Here is a 27285-nt window from a genome sequence, read left to right as displayed (position 1 = left end):
CTTTTGTGAAAACGTGCTCTCCGATTTCACTCCTAAATGGACTAGCTTTAATTTAAGAAGTATGCCTCTTGTTTTGGATTCCCCCACCATCTACAATATCAAACCAGTTTAACATTTTGAACATTTCAATCTTCTAACCGCAAGAGAATACAAACCTATCCCCAAAACATAAGCCTTTAAGCCCCAAATCATTTAGTCAGATATAACATGCATCAGACACAATCACCACTAAAGCTCCTTCCATATAGGACTTAATTACTGTGTCTTAATCTCAAAGCTCATAAGAGGAAATCTACTACACTACTGTAATGTTCATTTCCACCATCAGTATTACATGTAGCCTCTGACTAAGATTGCCAATACCAAATGCGACTGACTTGTACTCATCAAGAATAGGTTGAAACTGCCCAAATTAATTTAATGTAGATTCTTTAGCGATAATAGAAAAATAAGACTATCAAATTGGGTTGTATGCAAACCCAAACCAAACAATAAACCATATCACCTGAAACTTACATTCACATTGACAGGAATAAAGAAGTCATCTTCTAAAATTCCTGCAGAATTCATTAAATGATTCCGAACAGAGAGAGAACCTAAAATATGATTTTTTAAAGTGATATGTGCCCAAAAGTAGACGCCAACGAATCTCCGCATGCGCATCTGAAATCTGCAACAAATTTCTTCAAACAAACCCACAATTTGACCGTTGTATAAATCTTTTGTGCAGGTATCAGCAAAGTAAAAAGAAAGCTTACAATTACACTGTGGGGTATTAATAAATACTCAACATATTTGCATGAAATGCTTCCTCTGATAAGTGTTAGCTGGTTTATGGTAAACAGGGGGTTGATGCATCTGTTAAAACATGGATGAAGGGATTTCATACAACTAGTTAAATGATGGCCATTATTCCCTCGCAGGATAATTTCAAGGCCTTAAAACACACGGAACCTCAAACATTTATCTCTGTACTGTCCTCTTCTATAGATGACCTTAAACTAATGCTAATAAATAAAATAGATAACATCCATAAAATAAAGAGCTCAACACAAGAACAGGGGTACATCATTCAACCACTCTGGACTGAATTTTACGGCCCCTCCCACCAGTGGGATCTTTCCGATCCCACAAAAGTCAATGGAGTTCTGAATGGTCTGCTGCACTGGGATGTAAAATTCCACCTTGTGTGTCAAAGCTGTTACCTGGTGATGGAAGAGGTCTTGATCCAGTGCTTGGGGATCGTCGTGATGGAGAAAAATTGGATATCTGAATCCTACTTCCCATCTGCAATCGCGGAGGTATTGGTCCAGGTGTGAGAGAGGGCGGATGGTGGTCCGATATTTCTGACGTACTTGTATTTTGACTCTCTGCCATGTCAATTTCTGTCAAAGAAAAGCCAAATTGCTGAGAGCATTTCTCAACACAGATAGCCCATAAAATGATACCACAAAAGGTGAGGCCATTCAGTACAATATGCCCATTCTGGCTCTTTGAAAGAGCTATCCAATGAGTTCTGTTCCCTTGAGTGTATTGAGAGGAGAGGCACTCGAATGTTGAGGAAAGCATCAAGGTTTGAAGATACCTCATTACAACTTAAACTTAGCTGGTGTGCAGTCGATTGCAAAAATGCAGCTCGTCCTTGATTAGATGTATATAAGATCCTGGATGGTCTTGACAATGTGGCCATGGAAAGGATGTATCCTCTGGTGGGCGAGTCTAGAACTAGGGGGCATTGTTTTAAAATTAGGAGTGGCCCTTTTAGGACAGGAAGAATTCATCTTCTCTCAAAGAGGGTTGTGCAACTTTGGAACTGATGAAAGTCATATTCTCCCACAATTATTGAGGCGTGCTTCAACAAGAATAAACCAACTCTACATTTACCTTTAGATACTCAAAATAAATTCAATGGATAGAAAGATAAAGACAAGAAACCAAATATTCTGAAACCACTGCATTTGAGGGGTGGTAAAGAATCAGCAAGCAGCAAACATGCACATTAGGAGCAGGAGTAAGCCATTTGGACCTCAAACCTGCTCCGCCATTTGATAACATGGCTGATATGATTATGGCCTCAAGTTTACCTCAGAACAAACAAATTTGTTCTTTCCAAAGATTTGTCTAGACTCTCAAGGAATGGTAACTACCATGCCCTTGTTTTCCATAATTCTATCCTGCTCTTGCCCATGCAATTTTTAAAAAAAAGATAATTAAGGAGTTCACTTAAGATATTTAAGTTTCTCTCCCAAGTACCGCTCTCTAAAACAAACCGGTTGATGCCTTAATTAAACCAGCAGACAGAAGAACCTGACATGAATACTATACGATAATATAACACAGCATAATTAGGGGCTGGTTTAGCACACTGGGCTAAATCGCTGGCTTTTAATGCAGACCAAGGAAGGCCAGCAGCACTGTTCGATTCCCGTACCAGCCTCCCCGAACAGGCGCCGGAATGTGGCGACTAGGGGCTTTTCACAGTAACTTCATTGAAGCCTACTTGTGACAATAAGCGATTTTCATTTTCATAATTCCCAGACTTGGATCTCCTTGTGCTGACTGTCACCTTTGGTGAGTCAGACTTGCAATCTGCTCAGTAACTGCTGTATCTAGCAACCAACCTGTATTAAAATTAGTCTAATACAATTGCTATTTCATTCTTTCTCTTCCTCCCTCTCTCAGGATTGTTCTAGTAGATAAAGAATCACAAATACAAAATACTTCCGTCTATTGCTCAACAGGAAAGTAAATTGGGATCTCATTCTTTAGTAAATTAGTTCGGAACATTACAGCAAGTGATGTTTTAAATTGTGAAATGAACTTACTGAGCTTTTACTAAAGTTAGCAAAAAAAGAACATGGATTCCCTTCCTTCCTTCTCCCCATGTATTACTTAAAAGCATACACAAACAAATTGAAGCTTTTCATTTAGGATTTTCTTTTATAACTTTAGAGTGCCCAATTCATTTTTTCCAATTAAGGGGCAATTTAGAGTGGCCAATCCACCTAGCCTGCACATCTTTGGGTTGTGGGGGCGAAACCTGCAAAAACACGGGGAGAATGTGCACACGGACAGTGACCCAGAGCCGGGATCGAACCTGGGACCTCGGCGCCATGAGGCAGCAGTGCTAACCCTTACAATAGGATTTTTAAGGTTGACGCCATTTCACATTCTGTGGGATTAACACAATTACAACGTCATCAGCTATAACAGCCAGAGCTAATTTAAAAAGTGAGTTCTGACACTAGTTCCACTGGAAGGAGCTTTTTTGTTTTAAATTTAGAGTACCCAATCATTTTTCCCCCCAATTACAGGCAATTTAGCGTGGCTAATCCATCTACCCTGCACATCGTGGGAGTTGTGGGGTTGAAACCTACGCAGACATGGGGAGAATGTGCAAATTCCACACAGACAGTGACCTGGGGCCGGGAGTGAACCCAGGTCCTCAGCGGCGTAGGCAACAGTGCTAACGATGTGCCATGTGCCACTCGGAAGGAGTTTTTTTAAATGAAGTTGGTAGCCTACAAACAGCAAGCAAGTGGAAACCATCGTCAAATCTTACTGCCCAATGGTGTTGGATCAGCAAGTTTTTAAATGCTGGATGTGACTTGGTTCAAAAGCTGGCACATATAACAATTAATCATTTAGTCGTCAGATTAAGTGTTCTGCTTCAGGAGAAGGATTTAACTAGCAATTTACTTATTTTCTTATGTAAGCTCAGGAATGCTTTAGGGACAACATCCTGTACTGGTCTGCATACCTGTTGCACTGCTCGGACTATGTGCTATGGTTTTGTTTACACTATGTTCTAAAGTGCTGTTTTCATCTGTTTCCACGGGAGGCGGTCGATGTTCCAGGATCTTGCATGTGTACACACATCGCTTCCTAGCGTCAGTTGTGCTCCAGTACACCCTTGAGCACCTGTCAATTTACATAACATGTAGACACAAATTAACAGAAATACCCATGAAACAATGTAGTCTCAGCCCAGCTCAGTGTTAGCCAATCACCTAAATAGACGCTAATTATTTTAGTTTCTTACTGCCAGTAATTGAATGTATTATTTAATTGAGGTGAAGAGTCAAAGCCAATCCTGTAGGGCATCATACAGGTTGAAAAGAGTTGGAGGTTAAACAAATCACGAAGTAGTGGTTAACTGCACAAAGTTTGGTTTCTACATGTCTTAATTCAAAATTACTTAATTCTAATTAAAATAATACCAATCCACAAAAAGCTCGACAAATTCAATCCAGCACCACATCAGCCTCCTCCCAATAATCAGAAAAGTGATGGACGGTATTTTTGACAGTGCTATCAAGCGACACTTAAACAGCAATAACCTGCTCGCTGATGCTCAGTGTGGGTTCCACCAGTCCATTAAGCTCCTGAGCTCATTACAGCTTTGGTGGAAACAAAAAAGCTGAATTCCAGAGGTGGGGTGAGAATGATTGCCCTTAGTGGAGTTACAGGGATAGGTCAGGAGAGTGGGTCCTCTTTCGGAGGCTTGGTGCAGGCTAGGTGGGCCGAATGGCCTCCTTCTGCATTCTAGTGATTCCTCAGATACTGAAGCAGTCTGAGCCCATATGCAGCAAAACACCTGGACAACGTTCAGGCTTGGGCTGATTAAGTGGCAAGTAACATTCGCCCCACACAAGAGATAATCTAACCATCTACCCATGACATTTAATGGCATTACCATCGCTGAATCCCCCACTGTCAACATCCTGGGGGTTGTTTGGTATTGTTGGTATTCCAGTTCCTAATTTCAGGTTAAATTCATTACAATTAAATGCTGGGGGTTACCATTGACCAGAATCTGAACTCGATCAGCCATAATAAATACTATGGCTGCAAGAGGTTAGGAATTTTGCAGTGGGTAATTCATCTCCTGACTCCACAAAGCTTGTCCATCATCTACAAGGCAAAAGTTAGGATTGTGATGGAATATTCTCCACTTGCCTGGATGAGTGCAGCTCCTCAAGAAGCTTGACACCATCGAGGACAAAGCAGCCCACTTGACCAGCACGCCAGCCATCAACTTAACCATTCATTCTCTCCACCACCAACACACACACTGGTGGCAATGTCTACTGTATAGATGATTCACTGCAGCACTCACCAAGGCTCTTTTGATAGCAGCTCCCAAATCCTTCTACCAACCATCTAGAAGGGCAAGGTCAGCAGACATATAGGAATACCACCACCTGCAAGTACCCCTCCAAGGCACACACCATCCAGACTTGTAACTACATAGCTGTCGCTGGGTCAAAATCCTTGAACTCCTTTCCTAACAGCATTATGGGTGTACCTAATTACATGGGCTGCATCAGTTCATGGAGGCAGCTCACCACAACCTTCGCAAGGGCAATTAGGGATGGGCAACAAATGCTGGCCTAGCCAGCAATACCCACATCCCATTGAAGAATAAAAAGAGACATACCAAAACTGGACTATTTCATCTGAATTGCTGCAGTAAGTCAGATTTTATAGAGTTGACTGAATGTTCCGCAGGAAGAATTGAAATGAGAAAAGTGATTCTGCAACACAGCCCAGCAGTTCAGACCCTCATTGGAACAGTGACTGAGAGATTTGGGGATACAATGTGGTAACGCTGACTCTGACAACACTCTTCATGCATGTATTGTTTCCCTACCCAGAGAGTAAGATCACCAACTTGATAACATTATATCCGTACCTGATAAATGTCCTAATTTTATGAATAAATATAAGACAAAAAATGTAATGCTTCATTAATTAAATTTAAAAGAATTAATCTCAATTCAATTTTTTAAATCTTAGGTGTTAGATTAGATAAAAGGAAAAATCTGAAAGAGCAACAGGAAATGGTATAACATATCCCCACAAAAACATCAATCTGACTTCATTTTCAAATGCTGTGAACTTCTAGTTTTTAATTATAATAATGAATGGATCCTGAATTTAGGAACTGGGATACCAACAATACCAAACAACACAACTTCCAGTCTGCTCAGACATACACAACCTATTTCATAGCAACAGAATGGAAACTTACTGATAGCCAATAGGAAACAACTTGGCTTCACAGTCCGAGAGATCATTGAGTATCCCCAAACAGTCTATTGTCATAGATCCTAGGTTAAAGGATGAAAAATAACAATATTAAAAAAGAAAATGCCTTTATGAAGAAACATCTTAGCTGAAAAGTCATTACACGCAGTGAAGCTAAACAATCCCAAATTATTAGTTATTTTAAAAATGCATTTCAGACATTACTGACTCCGATGTAAAAATGTATAAGAGCTCCAAATTAAGGATCTGTAAATACCTGAAATTCCCAAGCAGTAACTACACAGAATGTATGGCATAGAAAAAGACCATTCAGCTCAACATGTACAAGCACCTACCTCCTCCAGCCGCCCCCCCCCCCCCCCCCACACACAACATGTTCAAAAAGGGTCAAAGCCCACATGCAGGGTGCCATAGGTTGAGAATGTTCCAACATGTTCATGCCCCCAGGAGCCTCCTTCCACTGCCTCAGTATGTGAATTCCGACAGTACATTTTAGGCTCTATCTTGCAAATCCAGGTAGGATATAGAAACACACCATCACTGTTAGAACACACCAGTCAACTCACACTGCCCAACTATAGCAACGGCCTCACACCGGTAAACTCCCACAGTGGGATGTAGAGATTCACCAATGCTGCGTGAACTTTATTCTAAATCTCAAATTTTCAAATGCAATGGGAGTGAAATGTTGTTCATTTACAAATGCTATTCAATGAAGACTCTAAGACCTCGTAAGGAGCTTCCTTTTCAACCAGTGCACCCTTGGAGAATAGATAACATATTATACTGGACCATCGAGTCTCCTCATACAAACATTTCCATCCACGAAAAACCTACATGTTGACCAAATTTTTGATTATCTGTCTTAATATGTGACACGGTTTAATTTTAAAAAAGTAATAACCCTGTGAAGCATCGTGGGGTGTTTTTTGCTCTGCTAAAGGTGCTTTATAAATGAAAGTTGTTTTTATACGAACCAATCATCATGTGGATACTCTCTGGCTCAAGGCCCGTCAGAAACTTCCTTCTTAAAGTGATGTCTTCAAAGTCGACGAAAACCCTTCGTAAAACCTCAAACCCATCCTCAGCAACAGTCTATAAAAAAACATTGCACGGTGCATCAGGACTGATTAAGAACATGCAAACCACTCAATATTTGCTTCTTCATTTAATGAAGAGGATTTGGAGAATTTGTGCTACAAAAATTAAAAAAAATCTTTATTGTCACAAGTAGGCTTACATTAACACTGCAATGAAGTTACTGTGAAAAGCCCCTAGTCGCCACATTCCGGCGCCTGTTCGGGTACATAGAGGGAGAATTCAGAATTCTCAGCTGGTACAGGAATTGAACCCGCGCTGCTGGCCTTTTTTCTGCATCACAAACCAGCTGTCTAGCCCACTGAGCTGAACCAGCATTTCCTAAGATCGATTTTGTTGCTAGAAAACTAATCACTTAACAGGGGGGCTTCCTGCTATATCTGAAGAATAACAATATTTCATAGACACTCTGCTCAGTTTCATTGACAGCTGAATTCTGCTCTAATTTGTGACACCGATTTTCTGAATCTGCGGCTGCTTGTCGCAATAATTGGGAAATAGCTCCAATCTCTTGAACCTACCTCTCCTTTGACTAGATCTTTGTGTCGCTGGCAGTACACTTTCTTGTCATCCAGGAACACACAGTTCTTCGCCCGAGCGCACATGAAGTGATAGTTGCTCTGACAAGAAGTAAGACAGCAGCCGACAGTAGCCCCTGCCTTCTGACAACATTCACAGCGCTAGAATAAAATAGAGGATGAATAATCATTACCTATAAAACACAAAACTTAGATTACATTATTATTTATTTTTATAAATTCAGCCCCACCTATAAAATATTTTGTTATGATAAAGTACACCTGAATTTCTTTTGAAGGTGAATTCAAATCCCACCTATGTAACAATGTTATACCTACGCATAAGGAGCTGATTTTTATGTGCCCCAGTGAATGTGTCTTCCACGGTAGGCATGTAAAATGGGGTGGGCACCCACTCCTCAGCTCACCCCCATAATATGGTGGTGGGGGGGGGAGAGGAGGCAGGCTGGCATTGAAATCGGCTGCCTGCCCGCTATCTGTAAATCAACAATCCAGAGTCAGTTAGCATCATTATCAAATTTGGCGTAGGCAGCAGGACAGAAGTGGGAAGCCCGATTTTTAACCTATAATGGTTAACGGCAAGGAAGCAGGGTGCCGGGGGGGGGGGGTCGCTCTTCAGGGGCTGCCCTTTGCCGATCACGAGGTAGCCCTCTTAGGCTGAACACCCCTTTTCTTTCTTCCCTTTCACTCACTTAACAACCCCTCCCTAACCTCCCCTAACTCTCACGGGCCAAGACGCCAGACTTCCCTGATCCGAGAATCCTACACTTTGGGCTCTACTCACCTACAGTCCCGGCAGCCACCACTGACACATTTCTGGTGCTGCTGGGATGAGGGAGCTGCCAGCTAATCTAATTGGATGGCAGCTTCAGAGGGCAGTTCTTCCACCCTAATAAGGGACAGAGGTCCTACTCAGCCTTTGTTAATGAGTCCCAAAGTGCTTTATTGATGGGGAGGGTGAGTTGATGTGAAGCGTGTCGGCTCCACATCAACATTGTTTCTTTTTTTCATAGCATTTACAGTGCAGAAGGAGGCCCATCGAGTCTGCACCAGCTCTCTGAAGGAGCACCCTACCCAACCACACACCTCCACCCTATCCCCATAACCCAGTAACCCCACCCAACACTAAGAGCAATTTTGGACACTAAGGGCAATGTAGCATGGCCAATCCACCTAACCTGCACATCTTTGGACTGTGGGAGGAAACCGGAGTACCCGGAGGAAACCCACGCACACACGGGGAGAACGTGCAGACTCCGCACAGACAGTGACCCAAGCCGGGAATTGAACCTGGGACCCTGGAGCTGTGAAGCAATTGTGCTAACCACTATGCTACCGTGCTGCCCAAGGGGTCAGTGGCAGAGTACTAATTTGTACAAATAACAGTATCAGAGTGCTTTAGTTGCCAAGATGGGTTATGTTGAGAATAATTAATATCCAAGGATGAGTTACTGTCTGGAACTCAATCATGGGGTCTGGACAAGTTAACTGGAAATGAGTTAACACGCTCAGTGTTGTTACTAGCATAGTTAAAAGTGCGATCAATTTTCATTGAGAAAAAAATACTTAGAATCATAGAATATACAGTGCAGAAGGAGGCCATTCGGCCCACGGGTCTGCACCGGACCTTGGAAAGAGCACCCTACTTAAGCCCACACCTTCACCCTATCCCGTAACCCAGAAATCCCATCTCACCTTTTGAACACTAAGGGGCAGTTTATCATGGTCAATCCATTTAACCGTCACATCATTGGACTGTGGGAGGAAACCCACGCAGACATGGGAAGAAAGTGCAAACTCCACACAGTCACCCGAGGCAGGAATTGAACCTGGGTCCGTGGAGCTGTGAGGAAGCAGTGCTAACCACTGTGCCACCATCAACTTGTGGATAGAATCTTTCATTCTTTACCCTTTTGTAATTTGGAATGCCGCTATTAGATTCCCATAACCACCCGCACTCTAATGATTAAAATAATCTGTTTGCTTAACTATAACTTTCAGGTCCTGGATTTCAGAAACATTCTATAGATCCTTTCCTTGTCGAATATTCTTCCCTTGGGAGGGGTGCCTGGAACTATGCATGAATTTAAACAAATTTAGAAATCCAACATAATATATTTTTTTTTGTTTAATTGAATGCCCAGAATTGAATTTGTATTTTTAGTCTTTTAAACTGCAGTCCCACCTTTAAACATCTTCGTATCTGCGCTCCTAGCTTCCCCCTGTGGATTCACTGTTCCGAGTCGTCATATATAGGGCATGTGTTCTTTCACTATTCTTTTCCTCAGAATATACTGCTTAAGTATACTCTGCTAAACTGCCTAGATCCTCCTGAGTTCTTACTTATAACCTGACATGCTCCTTAATTTTGTAGCATCAGCAGAGTTCTGCATCATTCTAGTGTACGAAAATCCACATCATTTACCCAAATTGAAAATAAGGGGCACGATTCTCCGAAATGGAGACAGAGTGTTTGCACCATCATGAACGCCGTCGCATTTCACGACGGCGCGAAGCGGGCGCGGGCAGTAGCGATTCTGGCCCCCACAGAATCACGCCGCTCCAGCCACCCTTCCCGGCGCCAAATGGGCGCCGCGCCAACCCGCGCATGCGCAGTTGGGCCGCGCCATCCCCGCGAATGCGCGGGTGACTTCCTCAGCACGCCGGCCCTGACGCAACATGGCGTGGGGGTTCAGGAGCCGGCCGTGTAATAAAATAGGGCTGGAGACGCTGGCCCGCCGATTGGTGGGCCCTGAACGCGGGTCAGACCCCATCGGAGGCCCCCCCCCCCCCCCCGGTGAAGGAGCGCTTTTCCCCGCCTCACAGGCTGCCCTACGCGCAGAGTTACCGCCGGCTGTAAGCAGTGGTGAACTGTGCCGGCGGGACGCTGCCGTTTCCGCGCAGCCGCACGGCCCATCAAGGCCGGAGAATCGGCGGCCCGGCCACGGACAGCGGCCCGCGACCGGCACCGCGCCAGCGCAAATTCTCCGCTCCTCGGAGAATCGCCTGTCGGCGTCAGACCGGCACCGCAGGAAAAAATGGCGCGAACGCCGATTCTCCCATAAGGCACGGCATAGGAGAATCGCGCCCTATATTCTAGCATGCACCTCTGGGACACTCTTAGCCCATACTCTCTCTCTTTACTGCTCTCTAGTCAAGGCGGCTGTATTATTTTCAATATTCCCAAGACTCTCATGTGGCACTTAACATGTGACCTCTGAAATTTCTTACATACAACATCCATTTCACTCCCAGCAGAAATTTATAGTTCACTGTACAGGCTACATTTTACAATCTTTTTTAAAAATTCAATAATATTTCCACAATTCTCATATAATTATCACTATTATTATCAATGTCAGAATACAGATGATCGGTATGGAAAGCGACCAGGGGTGGCGGGACTGTCATATGAGGAGAGATTGACTAATTTGGGATTGTTCTTGCTGGAGTTCAGAAGAATGAGGGGGGATCTCATAGAGACTTATGAAATTCTAACAGGACTAGACAGGGTAGATGCAGGGGAGATGTTCCCGATGATGGGTGTGTCCAGAACCAGGGGCGAAATTCTCCCCCAACGGCGCGATGTCTGCCGACTGGCGCCAAAGACGGCGCCAATGAGACGGGCATCGCGCCGGCCCAAAGGTGCAGAATGCTCCGCATCTTTGGCGGCCTAGCCCCAACATTGAGGGGCTAGGCCGACGCCGGAGGGATTTCCGCCCCGCCAGTTGGCGGAAATGGTGTTTGTTGCCCCGCCAGCTGGCGCGGAAATGCGGCGCATGCGCGGGAGCGTCAGCTGACAGTTTCCCGGCGCATGCGCGGGACCGTCAGCAGCCGCTGAAAGTTTCCCGCGCATGCGCAGTGGGGAGAGTCTCTTCCGCCCCCGCCATGGTGGAGGCCGTAGCGGAGGCGGAAGGGAAAGAGTGCCCCCACGGCACAGGCCCGCCCGCGGATCGGTGGGCCCCGATCGCGGGCCATGCCACCGTGGGGGCACCCCCCGGGGTCAGATCGCCCCCCCCCCCCCCCCCCCAGGACCCCGCCCACACCGCCTGGTCCCGCCGGTAAATACCAGGTTTGATTTATGCCGGCGGGACAGGCAATTTCTGGGCGGGACTTCGGCCCATCCGGGCCGGAGAATTAAACGGGGGGGTCCCGCCAACCGGCGCGGCCCGATTCCCACCCCCGCCCAATCTCCAGTACCGGAGACTTCGGCGGGGGCGGGATTCACGGCGGCCAACGGCCATTCTGCGATCCGGCGGGGGGGGGGGTCGGAGAATGACGCCCCAGGGGTCACAGTCTGAGAATTCAGGGTAAACCATTCCGGACAGAGATAAGGAGATTTCTTCACACAAAGAGTGGTGAGCCTGTGGAATTCATTACCACAGGAAGTAGTTGATGCTAAAACTTTGAATGTATTCGAGAGGCAGCTGGATATAGCACTTGGGGAGAATGGGATCAAAGGCTATGGGGGGAAAGCAGGATTAGGCTATTGAGTTGTGTTATGGGCCAGGGTTTAGAGAACCCCAAAGTGTATCATGGAGTTCACCTGACCCACAACTTTTAATAGATTGTGGTACGGGGAGCACACGGCCCACTCTACAGGTGTGGTACAGTAGAAATGGAAAAGTATTTTTTAAAGCAAAACAATGTTTATTCTATGAACTCAAGTTAACCTTTTTAAAATATACAGTGAACATCTTAGCAACCATCAATTCAAATACAACCCCAAAGAATACAACACTAATAATGCTTCAAGCTTTCCTTTTAACATCCATAAGACTTAAAACACCTTTCACCAGAAACACATTAGGTTCACATTCACTACTGAGAACATTTATAATTCTAAATTCACCAAATGATCAAGAGATAGTCCTTTGATGGCACCTGCTCTGTCTGGCTTCAGCTCCAACACTGAAAACGAAACTAAAACACACCCTGCAGCCTGCTCAAAAACTAAAGTAAAAAGCTGACAGACAGCCCAGCTCCACCCACTCTCTGACATCACTGCAGTAGTAAACACCCATTTCTTAAAAGTACTCCCACTACAGATATTTATATACATACCCATTTATAAACACCCATTTCTTAAAGGTACTCTCACATGATAGTTGGATGATCAGCCATGATCGTGATGAATGGCAGAGCAGGCTCGAAGGGCCAAAAGGCCTCCTCCTGCTCCTATCTTCTATGTATCTATGTAATAACAAAACAACCTTTTTAAAACAAACTATATGCATAATATAAGGAGTGAAAATATGAAAAATATTCGGGACCTAGGAGCAGGAGGAGGTCATTCAGCCTGTCGAGCCTGCTCCACCATTCAATCAAATCATGGCTGATCCCCTTGCTGTCATTAGTCTCCAGAAATCTATCGATTTCTGTCTTGAACATGCCCAATGATTGAGTTTCCACAGACGTCTGGGTGGAGAATCCCAAAGACTCACCACCCTCTGAGTGAAGGAATTCCTTCCCATCTCAGTCTTAAATGACCTACCCCTTCTTCTGAGATTATGTCCCCTGGTTTTAGACTCACCAGCCAGGGGAAAACATTTAATCCATGCTGTCCCATGCCATGTAAAATTTTATATGTTTTAATGAGGTAATTGAATCTCTCACCAATGAAATGAACTCCACTCTCAAATCACTGCTACTTATTCATCAGGTCAGGCATAGTGATCATTTATACATTCTGTATTTAATCCCAGGAACAGAGCAGATATCCCAACCCAGAAGAAACATGAAAACCTCATTTTTTTTATTACACTATTGGTCAGTTTAGGACTGGAAACTCCATGAAAACTTACCAGTTGCTTGCCTCTGATTACAGCTATGTGCACGTTCTTCAACGAACCATCATCATCCTCAAAGACTTCCGCTGACCACAAAGCACAATTTATGTGTGTCCACTCATTCTGACCAATGTATAGAAGTCGTCCAGCATCCTAAAAGATCCAACAGTTCTATTAATACCCGGTTTTAAGACAGATTCCATACACCATTGAGAAGTCTCCACTAAATATCCCCCTATGGTTAGTAGCTACGGGGTATGCTGAAGAATTCCGTTTGTTAGCTCAAATGAAACACGAGCTCTTGTTCCCCTCAGCTCGCTTTAGCAAATATGTAAATATAGACTGTAGGAAATGCAGACAGAGCTCTTTCGTCTGAACAACTCCCAGGATCCAGCAAAAAAATGAAGATTTCGCAAACATATCCTCCCAGCTCAGTTTCATTCAAGAAGGAAAGTGAATACTTTTTATTTTACTTTTTTTTTGTTAGTTTTCGGGATGTGGGCAAGTCTGGTGAAGCCACATTTATTGGTTATACCTAGCTAACCTGAGGAGGTGGTAATAGACTTTTGCTTAAGTTTCCATGGTTCTTGTGATGATGTTGAATAAGGTGCTGATCCAGTGGCAATGCAGGAACAGGGACATACATTAAAGTCAGGATGGAGAGGAATCTAGAGGTGTCATTCTTCGTAGTGGAGGTCACAAAGAAGAGAGTGTAGTCAATGGGGATTGCTACAGTGCTTCTTTTAGTTCGTACAGTATACCAGTAATAGAGGGCACAGATCTTAAGTCCAATTTTAGGACTATCCATTAAGTAAACTGCCTGGTATTAAAACTTCAAGTGGTATTGTGGCTTCATCCATCCAGGTATGCAGTAAATGTGCCATTACATTCCTGACTTGAGCCTTACAGATGGTAGAGAGGCTCTGATGGTTCAGGTGGTGAGGCACGTGCTACAAAATATCTAGTTTCTACTCTTGTTGCCTCCATTTGGACATATCAGGCAAAGTTAGTTTCTATTGAAAACTAGCCCAAAGTTGTCGTTGGTGGCAGACCTGACGATAGTACAGGTCATTGCCTAGAACTTACATGGCACAAATACGACTGGATGCTTTCCAGGTCCAGCTAAAATGTGCAATAATTGAATGGAGCAATACACAGCTGCTTTAGAACTGTGCACAGCTACAATCATACATACAAATTAACCAGTTTTAATTTACACTCTTAACTAAACAGTTGTTTTAATGAAGTTCCTTGATTTTAAGCTAAATGATTACAGAATTAACTTAGTGCCCATCCAAACAATACCTGCAAAACATCAGAAGTAGCATTTATATGTTTGGCTAACTTCTCAAAGCAAAGGCAGGCAATCCCACGTCAAATAAACCAATCACAGTTACATGTGTTTAAGCCTTGTTTGGAAGAATATTGCTGCTTTTCCACATGCACAAAAATAAACAGCAAAACATTTACAATCGAGTATGTTTCAACAACTGGCTTGGAGATAAACGGCAAACAGATACTCACGTTTCTGCTGTCATCGCCATATTTCAGGCAAAGCACACACTGCCTGTTGTCTTCCACATCAGGTGGAGGGTCGATATCAGGACTGTCCTCTCGGCTTCTGTCAGAGCCTTATAAAGACGACAACTTGACATTATTCCATTATTTGCATTAGTAGCATTGTTCATGAGTAATAATTACTGTTCCTGACTAACATTTCCAAGAGTTTCACATGAGGTACTGAACAGTTCTAATTCAACAGAGCAAAACATTGGGATAAAGGCCTTATAGGGAAAGGTTGAACAGGTTGGGCCTGTATCCTTGTAGTTTAGAAGAATGTGATGTGACCTTCTTGAAACATATAGGATCCTGAGGGGACTTGACAGTTTCTGAAAATATGTTTCTGATTGTGGGAGACTAGAATTATGGGACATTGTTTAAAACTACAGGTTCTTCCATTTAAGTTGAGGAGAAATTTCTTCTCTCAGAGTCATTATTCTGTAAAATGTCTCTTCCCCGGAAATCAGTGACGGTAGGAGCATTTCATATTTTTAAGGTTGTTAGATAGATTCTTGACCGACAAGGGAGCCAAAAGGTATAGGGGGTAGACAGGAAAGTAGAGACTACAATCAGGTAAGCCATGATCATATCAAATAGTAGAGCAGGTTTGAGGGGTTGAATAACCTGCTCCTGCTCTTAATTCAAGTGTTCGGGCGTACGCAGTATTCGGACAGAAAATTGTCAGAAATGCATTTCCATGAGGTATAACTGAAAACATGTTACTGTCAGAATAGGTGTTTAATATGCACAAGTGTAGGTACATTCTGCTCCAGGATCCAAAACTAAATCTAGTTCAGTGGGGTGGGACAATACCCATTCGGGCTGAAAGCTGCAGGGGCCCTACACAAGTAGGGATTCAGTACAGTTTGCACTGCTGTAGGCTCTTGCAACAAGCTCGGATTAAGTTGGTGATCTCACTCAGAAAGACTGCATGAATGGTTAGTTTGGGAAATGATAAATCACTGATTAGGCTCCAGCTAGAGTATTGTGTTCAATGTGAGACAGCACACTTCAGGAAGGATGCCAAGGGCAGTTCAGTTGTGATTTACCAGAAGCACAGTAAGATGAGCGACTTCAAAAGAACCAGAAGACACTTGAGAAGTTTCTTTTTACGCAGCTTATCTGAATGGGTGGTTGAAGCAGTTTCAATAGTAACTTTCAAACATAATAATATGTTTGCAGGTTATTGGGAAGAACAGGTTGAGTGGGATTAACTGTATAGCTTTTTCAAAGAGCCAGGCATGATGGCCTCCTTCTGTACTACAAGATGCTATGTCACGCTGCCTTTTAGGTTACTGGAACAACTGTCTCACTAGCCATGCACAGTATACTGTGTCATCAACTCCTACACTAATAAGCACAAGGTTTCACAAGCAAAAATGATCAAAGCCACAAGCAAAATGCAATTTCTTGCAGGTGTTTGAGGAATAGAGAAAAGAGAAATAGATTCCCATCATTTTCTGCGGCTTATGTGTGAAGCAATGCAATTTTGTACATTTCTATCAGGATAAAGAAATGAGCTGGAAGATAGTTATTTTGGAATGCAGTTCAATATTTCTCTGTGATTTGATCAGGATTTATAGGTGGGAAGTTCTAATTAGAGGTGTTATTTGTCTCCAAGCTGTGCTGTTTCGAAGATTTACAGCTACAGTTAAATTGCACATATTATTCAGACAGCTCCATTACGTCAATGTACTCGATACCCATAAATACTGTCCAAGCCAACCATGGAGACAAAAGATAAAGAAGATTCTTTCCAGCCTCAGAACAGTACTGGTTCCAGTACCTACACCAGCTATACGTCTGACAATACTATTGCCTATGGTTATTCCAGTATATTTTCCGGAGGGTGCTGAATAGAATATCTTCATACATTACAGTACAAACTTGTAGAAACAATCACAGGTTATTTTGTCATGTAAGTTGGGTCAGTCACTAGCTCACCAATATTAACAGTTAGGTGACACTTTAAAAAAAATTATAAATTAAGAATATCCAATTCATTTTTTTCAATTAAGGGGCAATTTAGCGTGGCCAATCCACCTAGCCTGCACATCTTTGGGTTGTGGGGGCGAAACCCACGCAAACACAGGGAGAATGTGCAAACTCCACACGGACAGTGACCCAGAGCCAGGATCGAGCCTGGGACCTCGGCACCGTGAGGCAGCAGGGCTAATCCACTGCGCCACCGTGTTGCCCTTCAGTTAGGTTACACTAGCGTTAACCAGGTACATAACCAGATGCAGCCACTTTAGAAATGGTTTTATAATCAGAAACAAGCTTTTGAGACTTGGCCATAGCGTGCTTACATTCAATTTTGCACATCGTTAATTTTACTGACCATGTTGGTTGCTATTTCAACATTGCTTAAGAAGTGAGTATGAAGACATTGGGATCAATTTTGCAAATATATGCACCCAAAATTAGGCCTCACTTAATGGAAGGGTGTAATGGGAAATTACAGGCACAATTCTCACAAATCTATGTCCATTGAAATCAATAGGCAAAAAACTATGAGATTGTCGCAGGATTTCTGATGTATTCTCAAAGATGAGGCTCCACCCGCAACCTTGCGCTTGAGAAATTAGTCCTTTTGTGCAATCTGAAGATCTCCATTCACAGTTCTGCCAAAACTTTGTTGGGCTGAAACGTTAATTTTGCTTCTCTCTCCACAGATGCTGCCAGATCTGCTGAGTATTTCCAGCATTTCCTGTTTATCTCCAGTTACAGTTACAGAGCTATTTGAAAAATGCAATACCATATTCTACCACTAGATGACTAACATGTACTACAAACAGTCCATAGCATTTTATTTATGCAGTATGGGCAATATTTAATGCAGAGCCAGCGAGAGCCCCGCGTCAGGGCAGTATTAAGTGCCATTGGCACATGACTAGACACTAGTGAACATCTCCAAGAACAAGGGCCCTGGGGACAGAAGCCCTTCTGGCCAATCAGAGGCTGGCAGCTGTACTGACTGGCTGTGCCACTGAGGATGTGTAGCTGCTGCTGGTAAGACACCCAGTCGGGGTTCAGTATCATCGCTGGATCTCAGCCACCAGGTGACTGATGACGAAAAGGGAGGTGACAGGAGAGTGGGGTGGATTGAGGGGGTGGGTCAACAGCAAGGTGGCTCTCAGCTCTTCCCACCCCAGGAGATTGATCGCTCAAACAGGTAATAAGTACCTTTGAATAAGTGACTTCCCAGGAGCCCGCAAATACCGCTGATGTTTGACATGCTTCTTGCATGGCGGGTCCACCACTGGCTTAATACCAATGGCAACAGGATGGGGCCCTTAAGTGCATATTGATTTCCAACTTATAGTTCTCAATTGGCACCGTGTTGGGGAGACCCTCCTCAAGCCTTTCTTCCATTGACTTAATTAGGGAGGCAATACTCTACCACTTGATCAAATACCTCCACCACTACCAAACACATCATGGGTGGGGCCGGGGGGGGGGGGGGGGGGGGGGGGGGGTTAAATTGCTCCCTTTTTGCCTTATAAGAAAACTAGGATTGCAGCTCATGAACCCAAAATCATAGCCCTTTCGTTGAGTATCCAGCAAAGTATAATATAGGAACATAGAAGCAGGAGTAGGCCCTTTGGCCCTTCGAGCCTGTTCCACCGTCCAATAATATCTGATCTGGTTGTGGTCTCAGCTCCACTTTCCTGTCTGTTCCCCCTTAACTCTTGAGGTTGTCGCCCAAACTCAGTCTTGAATAAATCCAATGACCCAGCTTCCACTACTTACTGGGGAAGATAATTCCACACACTAAGTACTCTTTTAAACTATGTCCCCTAGTTTTAGTCCCCTCCATAAGATGAAACATCCTCTGGATATCCACCCTGTTAAGTCCCCTCAGGATCTTACATGTTTCAATAAGATCACTCTTCACTCTCACTCTTCTAAACTCCAATGGAAATAGGCCCAACCTTCCTTCATAAGACAATCTCTACATCCCAAGAATGAGTTGAATGAATCTTCTCTGAACTACTTCTAAAGCTGTATAATTTTTTTAATAAAGAGACCAAAACTGTACATGGTATTCTAGATGTAGGGCGTGACCTAACCAAATAGAATCATCCGCTTATAGTGCCAGGAAAGACCCCACTATCTAACTGCAATTTGTTGCTATTTCGGGCCATGGGTGACACTGCCAAGGTACCAAGTAGCACTGCCAAGGTGCCCGGGTGGCAGTGCCAAGGTGCCCGGGTGGCACCCACAGTGCCAGGATGCCACCCTCCCCAGTGGCCAACAACTTGAGGTCTTTGAGTGCCTGTGAGACTCCCCAGTGCGGTTCCGTCTGGTCCCCATTTGTGGGGACCACTGCTAAACGGTGCCTGGCTGGGGTCTCCTCGTCGAGGCCGGTAGATGGCACGTGGCCGATCGATCAGGTGGCAGTACAGCTAAGTGGGTTTCTAAACTCACTTATCCGTGTGAGACTAGGTCCCGCCCATTGTGGGAATCCCAGAGGAGGCCTCTTCCTGGATCTACCGCCCCAGTGGGACGCACGCAGCCAGTAACTCACATCCATAATCTCACCAAGACCCAGTACAGCTGCAGTGAAACTTCGCTAATTTTATATTCCATTCCCCTTGCAATGAATGGCCACATTCTATATTTGTCTTCCTAGTCATTGGCTGTATTTGAAAACTGTGATTCATGTGCCAGGACACTCAGATCCCGTGTACAACTAATCTTTCTCCATGTAAATAGTAAAATGCTTTTCTATTCTTTCTGCCAAAGTGGACAAGTTCACATTTATCCATGTTTTACCCCATTAGCCAAATTCTGCCCATTTACTACCTGTTGATATCTCATTACTTCCTCTTGACAACTTACTTTCCTACCTATCTTGGTGTAATCAGTAAATTTGGCTGCCAAACATTTTCTCCCCTCATTCAAGTCAGATATAGATTGTAAATAGTTGAGGATCCAGCACTGATCTCTGTGACACTCCAGCACCTACAGCTTTCCAATCTGAAAAAGGCCCATTTATCCCAACTCTCTGCTTCCTGTTAACCAACCAATCCTTTATGCATACTAATGGACGATATTTAACGCCCAAAACAAAGTCCCATTTTGGGCGGGTACAGCGGGGTGTTTCTCTGCTCCTGCAGCGTCGAGAATGACCCCGCTATCAAACGAGACTTTTTTGGCCTCACTGAGGCCACACTTACCTCACTTCCTGCACCGACGAGCCATGTTAACTCTGCTTGACCAAATCGCGATTATCTGAGTATCTTGCTACAGCAAGATAATGGATTCTATTACTATCGCCATGACAGATGTTAGGCTAACTGGTCTATAATATCCCGATTTATGCTTTTCTCCTTTCTTAAAGAAAGGTTTACATTAGCTATTTTCCCTTCTGATGGAACCTTTCCAGAATCTGAGGAATATATATTGCTATATGTGCTGCAACTTCTTTTAACACCCTAGGATGCATGTCATTGAGTCCTGAGGACTTGTCAACATTTAGGTCTAATAGTTTTCCTGGTATCTTTTCACTGTGATGGTGATTGTATTAAGTACAGCCTTCCCTATCACCTCTTGATTTTCAGAAACCATTGGGAAGATTTCTTAGTCCTCTACCATGAATACAAACACAAAATACCTGTTCAACGTCTCCTCTATTTCAATTATCAATTTCTCAGATTCATACTCCAGAGGACCAACACAAGCTTTAGTTACTCTTTTCCTATTCAAATACTTGTACATTTACTCTGTTTTTATATTGCTAGCTGGTTTTCTCTCTTACTCTGCTGTCAGCCTCTTTATCATATTTTTGTCATTCTTTACAGGTTTGTAATATCTGTCTAATCCTCCCACCGACCACAAATCTTTGCTTCTTTCACTTTAATACTATCCTTAACTTCCTTATTTAGCCCCCTCAAAGAGCCTTTTTTTCTCACTGGGATAAATCTTTTCCGAGTAACTCTACTGTGCTACCCTTTGGCTTAGTTTCTCAGTTAGCCTTTGCCAGCTCTGTCTTCGTACTCCAATGTTACCTTTGGGTTGAAAACACAAGTCATGGACCGACACTTCTCTACTTCAAACTGAATATGAAATTCTATTGTGTTGTGACTTCTGACACCTAGATGCTCCTTTACCATGCGGTCGATTAATTCTGTATTAATGCATATTACCAGGTTTAGGATAGCCTGCTCCCTGGTTGACTCTAGAACGTACTGCTCTAAGAAAGTGTCCGAAAACACTCATGAAATCAATATGAAACGTTGAGTTGATATCTGAAAAAGACAACTGGATAAACAGCAAGCATGATCCGCCTATCCATAAAAATAGTGCAGCTGGACATCAGGAGTTTTCACCAGGTATTCTCTCCAGTGGGGAGTTCCTGATCAGCTGTTTTAGCTTCAGCAGATGATCAGTGGAAACTCTGAGGTTTCCTCAGACTTTCCACCAAAGTTACTGCAACCAATCCAAAAGCTTCCGGTGAAATTGACTCTTTTACTAAATTATAAAGCTCCTGAACATGCTATTTATTGCCGATGTGGTTGGCCTTCAGCTGTGCTATAACTAAGTTGAAGGTCAATTTGATACACATTATCCCCGTAAAAAGGAAAGTTTTGCATTTTTAAACACCTTTCATAACCACCTAATGTCCCAAAGTGCTCTATAGCTGAAGTGTAGTCACTGTTGTAATGTGGAAAACCGTAGACTAGATTTTCTGCTAATTGCTCATTCGTGGCCAACAGGTTAAAAATCTAGTCCATCTTTAATATGCCCTTTCCATTTCTCCCTCATTTTCTCCTCTCCTTTCCAGTTAAGTGCAGACTTATGTTGAGGTAAACTCTGATTTTTCCAGTCACTAACCATGGGGTGCCAAAGCTTACTGTGCAAGTGTTATGAGCCAGGGTTTAGAGAACCCCAAAGTGTAGCATGGAGTTCACCTGACCCACAACTTTTAATGGATTGTGGTATGGGGAGCAAATGGCCCACTCTACAGGTGTGGTACAGCAGAAATCAAAAAGTATTGTTTAAAGAAAAACAACGTTTATTCTATGAATTCAAGTTAACCTTTTTAAAACATACAGTGAACATCTTAGCAACCATCAATTCAAATACAACCCCCAAAGAATACAACACTAAGTAATCCTTAATAACTTCCCAAACATCCAGAAGACAAAAGAAACACCTTTTAACAGAAGCACATTAGGTTTACATTCACTACTGAGAACATTTATAATTCTGAATTCACCAAATGATCAAGAGATAGTCTTTTCATGGCAGAGAGATCAACAGTACACTTGCTGTCGGGCTTCAGCTCCAACACTGAAAATGAAACTAAAACACACCCTGCAGCAAACAGCCTAAAACGAAAGTAAAAAGATGACAGACAGCCCAGCTACCCACACTCTGACATCACTGAAAAACACCCATTTCTTAAAGGTACATTTCTTAAACACCCATTTCTTAAAGGTACTCTCACGACACAGGTTGCTAAGCGAGAACTACCAATGAGCAAGTCACCCTGGTACACTCTCTCCTATACCTACAAGCAGCTCATCAGAATAGGCATCGAGCGCATGGATGTTAACACTATCCAACAGCAAGATGGGGACAGCCTGTAACATACATGTTGCACATTAGGACTCAGCTGGATTGCTACAGCCTAATTCTGTTCTGCACTCCTGTAGCTGGCATTGTTCATCTCAAAAAGCTACAGCTGTGGGAAACCTTAAGAGAAATGCACTAAAACTAGAAAAATGTTTCATTTACCCTTAAAAAGGTGAGCTAAAAAGAAATTTTAAACATATACTGATAAATAAATATGCAGCCCTCTGTCTGTGAAAATATACTTTGCAAATTTGCTATCCTTGAACAAAGCTGGGAGTGAATCCTGAATGTTCAGGGCAGGTGGAGGATCGCAAACAGTGGGTTCAGTGGGCCTCAAATAGATTTTCCGATTAATTTTAATGGCCAAATAACCCATGAGTCTTTTTGGTCCATGTATCCAAATCCCAAAAGGCACTCTCAATGAAAGTACATTTGTGTAATATTCTAAAATGTTTCTACAGAAAATTTGTGAATATAAAGCTTCATTTGAATCTTTCCTAATGTTTTTATCGAAGCATATATCGGGGTGTTTAAGACCAAGCTTAGTTTAATTTGAAAATGGGCTATCATCACATTAGCAATACTAAGAAATGGTTTATATCTACTCAGATGATACCATCTTCCACATCAAAGCACGAAACATTTTCCTCAACCAAGACTTCCAATTCATTATAGTGAACAGGATTCTCAAATCTCATCCATTGCCCTCACTCATTCTCCTTCCTCTCGGAATCCTTATCTTTCACTCAACCAACCTAATTCAACATACGAGACTCATGCCTCTCTGGCATCATCAAATACATCCTCCTCTCCTCCCCTCACAGCATTCCAAAGGAATTGTCCCTTCCACGACTGTTCTTCACCACCCTTCCCCCTCCACCAAACTCCCTAATTTACACAGACATCTCTAATCCAGCAATGCCTCAAATATAATCTCACCCTCATTTTCAAATCTTTCTATGGCCTCGCTCCACCCTATCTCTATAATCTCCTCCAGCCCTATAACTTTCTAAGATGGACAGAATCCATCTCAAGTACCCTGCTGTGAACTTAATAGCAATGTTTATAAACATCAAGCTATGATTTGACAGTTTTCTGCTGAGATAAAGAGGAAGTGAAAGCACTTAACGCCTCGGTGTTTAAAAACATTGTGGTTATGTTCAAAGCAGGCTACTTGAGATGCATTCAAGTGTGAAGGGAAATTAAAATAAACACTCCAGATACTTGGCTGCCTGGAAGCTGTCAATTACAGCCTACTAAGGGTCAGGTGAGTGAAAGGCAGTGATTCTTGCACTGTTTCTGCCTGAACTGCTCTTTAGCTTCCAGGCAGGGTTGACTGATTGTGGGGGGGTTCTTTGTTATGTGGAATCTCCGTTATGGGAGGGGGGGTCTCTGTTATGGAGGGGATTCGCTGATATTGGGGGGATTCGCTGATATCGGGAGGGTTCTCTGATATGGGGGGGTTCTCTGTTATGTGGATTCTGTTATGGGGGGGATGCAGTCTGATGGGAGTCTCTGATGGAGGTCTTTTTAAAAATAATTTTAGAGTGCCCAATTCATTTTTTCTAATTAAGGGGCAATTTAGTGAGGCCAATCCACCTATCCTGCACATCTTTGGGTTGTGGGGGTGAAACCGATGCAAACACAGGGGGAAACTCCACACAGACAGTGACCCAGAGCCGTGATCAAACCTGGAACCTCGATGACGTGAGGCAGCAGTGCTAACCACTTTTGAGCTTGTTTTGTCACTTAGTAAGGTGGTGGGTGATTTATACTTTTACCCACCTTTGTTCACTGTTCCTCGATTTCCTTTGCACACAAAGACGTAAAAATACAACAGCACAGTTGTTTTGTTTAATATTTCGCTCATACCTGCTGCTATTGCAAGAGGTGGTGGAGGCAGAGGCACTGGCGAATCAGGATCTCCAGGTCCTTTTGGTTGCGGCGCAGGTATAATCTTCTTGGTAAGTGCTGGTTGTTCGGTGCGAGTGCTCTCCTCCCGCTCTTGCCACTGAGCATAGTTGTGATCTGAAGATGGTGGCAACACAGCATTGGGCAGCATTCCACTACTGAAACACAACAGGAAACGGAGAGTAAGGAAATCAAGAAAACATGCTCCGCTGAAGAATTTAACATGTAGTCGCCTGGCTGGGACACTAAAGTAAGTGTGTCCAGTTGGGAAGATAATCATATCCAGGTTGAAAAAAAACCAGAAAATCTTAAGGGAGAGACGTTGGGTAGAATCAATGTTACAACATTTGGACTTATGCCATTTTCACATTTTGCTTCATTGCACCCTAGGCATGAGTTCAATCTGTTATATTGTTCCACTGACAACCTTCAGTACATCACTTTAGTGGCCAGGTATACAGGATAGAAACCCAGGTTTCCTCAGCTTTGACAGAGGATCACCTGGACTCGAAACACTCGCTCTTTTCTCTCCTTACAGATATTGCCAGACCTGCTGAGAGTTTCCAGCACTTCTTCTTTTGGTTTCAGATTCCAGCATCAGCAGTAATTTACTTTTATTCCTCACAGATTGGTACAGCTCATGCTCATATATTGTCACATGTAGTATGTCGGTCATTTATCTGAGTCAGGGAGCACATCATTCAAGTAAAAGCATTTTGTGGGCTTTGTCTACATTTTTTTTTTAAATTTAGAGTACCCAATTCATTTTTTCCAATTAAGGGGCAATTTAGGCGTCACCAATCCACCTAGCTTGCACATCTTTGGGTTGTGGGGGCGAAACCCACGCAAACACGGGGAAAATGTGCAAACTCCACATGGACAGTGACCCAGGGCCGGGATCAAACCTGGGACCTCAGCGCCGTGAGGCCGCAGTGCTAACCCACTGTGCCACCATGCTGCCCGCTTTGTCTACATAATATGGTTTGATTTGCAGCTCTCCTAATCATTTTTGTAAAGTCTAGGAATCTTCAGAGAAATAGAAAAGGAGATAGGTCAAAGACTGTGCGGCCAGTTGAAAGACCCAACATTATTTGCAATAGAGTTCAGTGCATGGAGCAGATGTGGCTGTGCATTATTTAAAACTATCTTGAGGGAAGGTGGTTAATCTTTCAGCAATTGAGAGCAAAGTCCAGCAAGATCACAGGAGAACGTGATATAACTAGTAAGCTGAAGTACAACAACCAGGGTTTTCTGTTCCATCACTAGGCATGCTGACAATTTTGTAGGTACCAGACAGGTAAAGATTATATGGAGCAAGAGCACAGCTAAATTACGGCTGGAGATATTGAAGGGAGATACTAACCTGAGAAAATAATTAACAGGTAAAACACAAAAAACAGAAGACGCTCAAGAAATTAGACCACGCATAAGATGTTTTGTTAGTTACTGTTCATTACTGACACAATGAAAGTTTATCATTCTGAAATGCATTGCTACAATATAGGGATACCCATTGGCAAATGGTCTACTGTTGTGGTCTGCTCTAACTCTCATCCATATTTGCAATGGTGATAAGGAGCAGCTCCAAATCAATCAACTTCATTCTTAAAACATGAAGACTTTCCATAAAAAGCATTTCCTAACACAAAACAGAAAGTTAAGAAAACGCTAGAAACTCAAATATTCAGACAAACGTCAAAAAAAAGTTTCATTCCCCTAATATTGAGCAACGGTAATTAGTTCAGGTTTTCAACACAATGGCAAGTAGTGTTTGAAGATTTATCACAGTATTCTATACCTGCCAGCATCTTAGTTAAGATTTAAATCAGCATTCCTGAACCCCATTCAAACCTGCATTCCTGCCTGTGTCTAATTGACTTGCCAATCTCTATTTCTGTGCCTTACTGGAATTCAGAAATGCATTCCTGACTGAATGAAATTCCATTCTCCGTTTCAGTCCTGAACCTGATGGAAGATTCAGGTCAGTTCTCAAAATGCCCAATTATGATAACAATTTCCAATCCTGCCCCATATTAAGATTCAGACATGCATTCCCACCCCAGACAGATTTCAAATAAGAATAGAAAATACTGGGAAAACTCAGCTTGTCTGGCAGATTCCGTGAAAAGAGATAAAACAGTTAATATTTTGAGTCTGTGTGACTCAACTTCAGAGTGGACAGATTCAAATTGCCTTCTAGTCCCTGTCCCCAATTAAGATCCAGATATGTCATCCCAAACCCTGATGTCCATAGAGTATACAGCACAGAAACAGACCAGTCAGCCCAACTAATCGATGCTGGTGTTTATACATCACATGGTCTCCTCCCACTCTATATACATCATCTTAACCTTTCAGCATATCTTTGTATCCATTTTGATCTAAGTTGTTGTCCACTTAAGTTTCTGATAAGTTTACAAATCCATGTCCCCAAGTTGGATTTAGATATTGGCCGGGATTCTCCGACCCCTAACCGGGTCGGAGAATCCCTGGGGTGCCGCGTGAATCACGCCACGCCGTTCCGACGCGGTTCTCCACTCTACGCGCCGCCACCCACCCCCCCCCCCCCCCCTCAATTCTCCGGCCTGGATGGGCCGAGCGGCTGTAGCAAAAAACCCGAGTCCCACCGGCGCTGTTCTAACATGCTCTGAGCCAGCGGGATCTCGGCATTGAAGGGTCCTGGGCGGCCTGTGGGGGGCAGGGGGGTCCGATTCCGGGGGGGCCTCCGTTGTGGCCTGGCCCGCGATCGGGGC

At 43.4% G+C, this 27285-nt stretch overlaps 1 protein-coding gene across 4 annotated transcripts in view; it reads right to left on the bottom strand.

The window, feature by feature from the left end:
* The window catches only part of kmt2a (lysine (K)-specific methyltransferase 2A), a 213682-nt gene that overhangs the window by 54163 nt on the left and 132234 nt on the right, over positions 1 to 27285 (bottom strand). For all 4 annotated transcript variants that reach the window (XR_011937424.1, XR_011937425.1, XM_072486449.1 and 1 more), the window contains exons 19-26: positions 24494 to 24690; positions 15002 to 15108; positions 13493 to 13630; positions 7671 to 7829; positions 7029 to 7146; positions 6035 to 6113; positions 3761 to 3921; positions 1206 to 1385 (exon numbers count right to left, since the gene is read on the bottom strand). Coding sequence is in view for 2 of the 4 variants with exons in the window: in XM_072486449.1 (XP_072342550.1) it covers positions 1206 to 1385; positions 3761 to 3921; positions 6035 to 6113; positions 7029 to 7146; positions 7671 to 7829; positions 13493 to 13630; positions 15002 to 15108; positions 24494 to 24690 (1139 nt within the window). In the remaining 2 variants the exon portion in view is untranslated. The remainder of the gene's footprint in view (positions 1 to 1205; positions 1386 to 3760; positions 3922 to 6034; positions 6114 to 7028; positions 7147 to 7670; positions 7830 to 13492; positions 13631 to 15001; positions 15109 to 24493; positions 24691 to 27285) is intronic.

The sequence above is a fragment of the Scyliorhinus torazame genome, chromosome 21 (assembly GCF_047496885.1).
Source record: "Scyliorhinus torazame isolate Kashiwa2021f chromosome 21, sScyTor2.1, whole genome shotgun sequence".
Classification (NCBI taxonomy): domain Eukaryota; kingdom Metazoa; phylum Chordata; class Chondrichthyes; order Carcharhiniformes; family Scyliorhinidae; genus Scyliorhinus; species Scyliorhinus torazame.
Note: the sequence above shows the minus strand (reverse complement) of the source record. Positions and strands in the feature narration are given on the sequence as shown.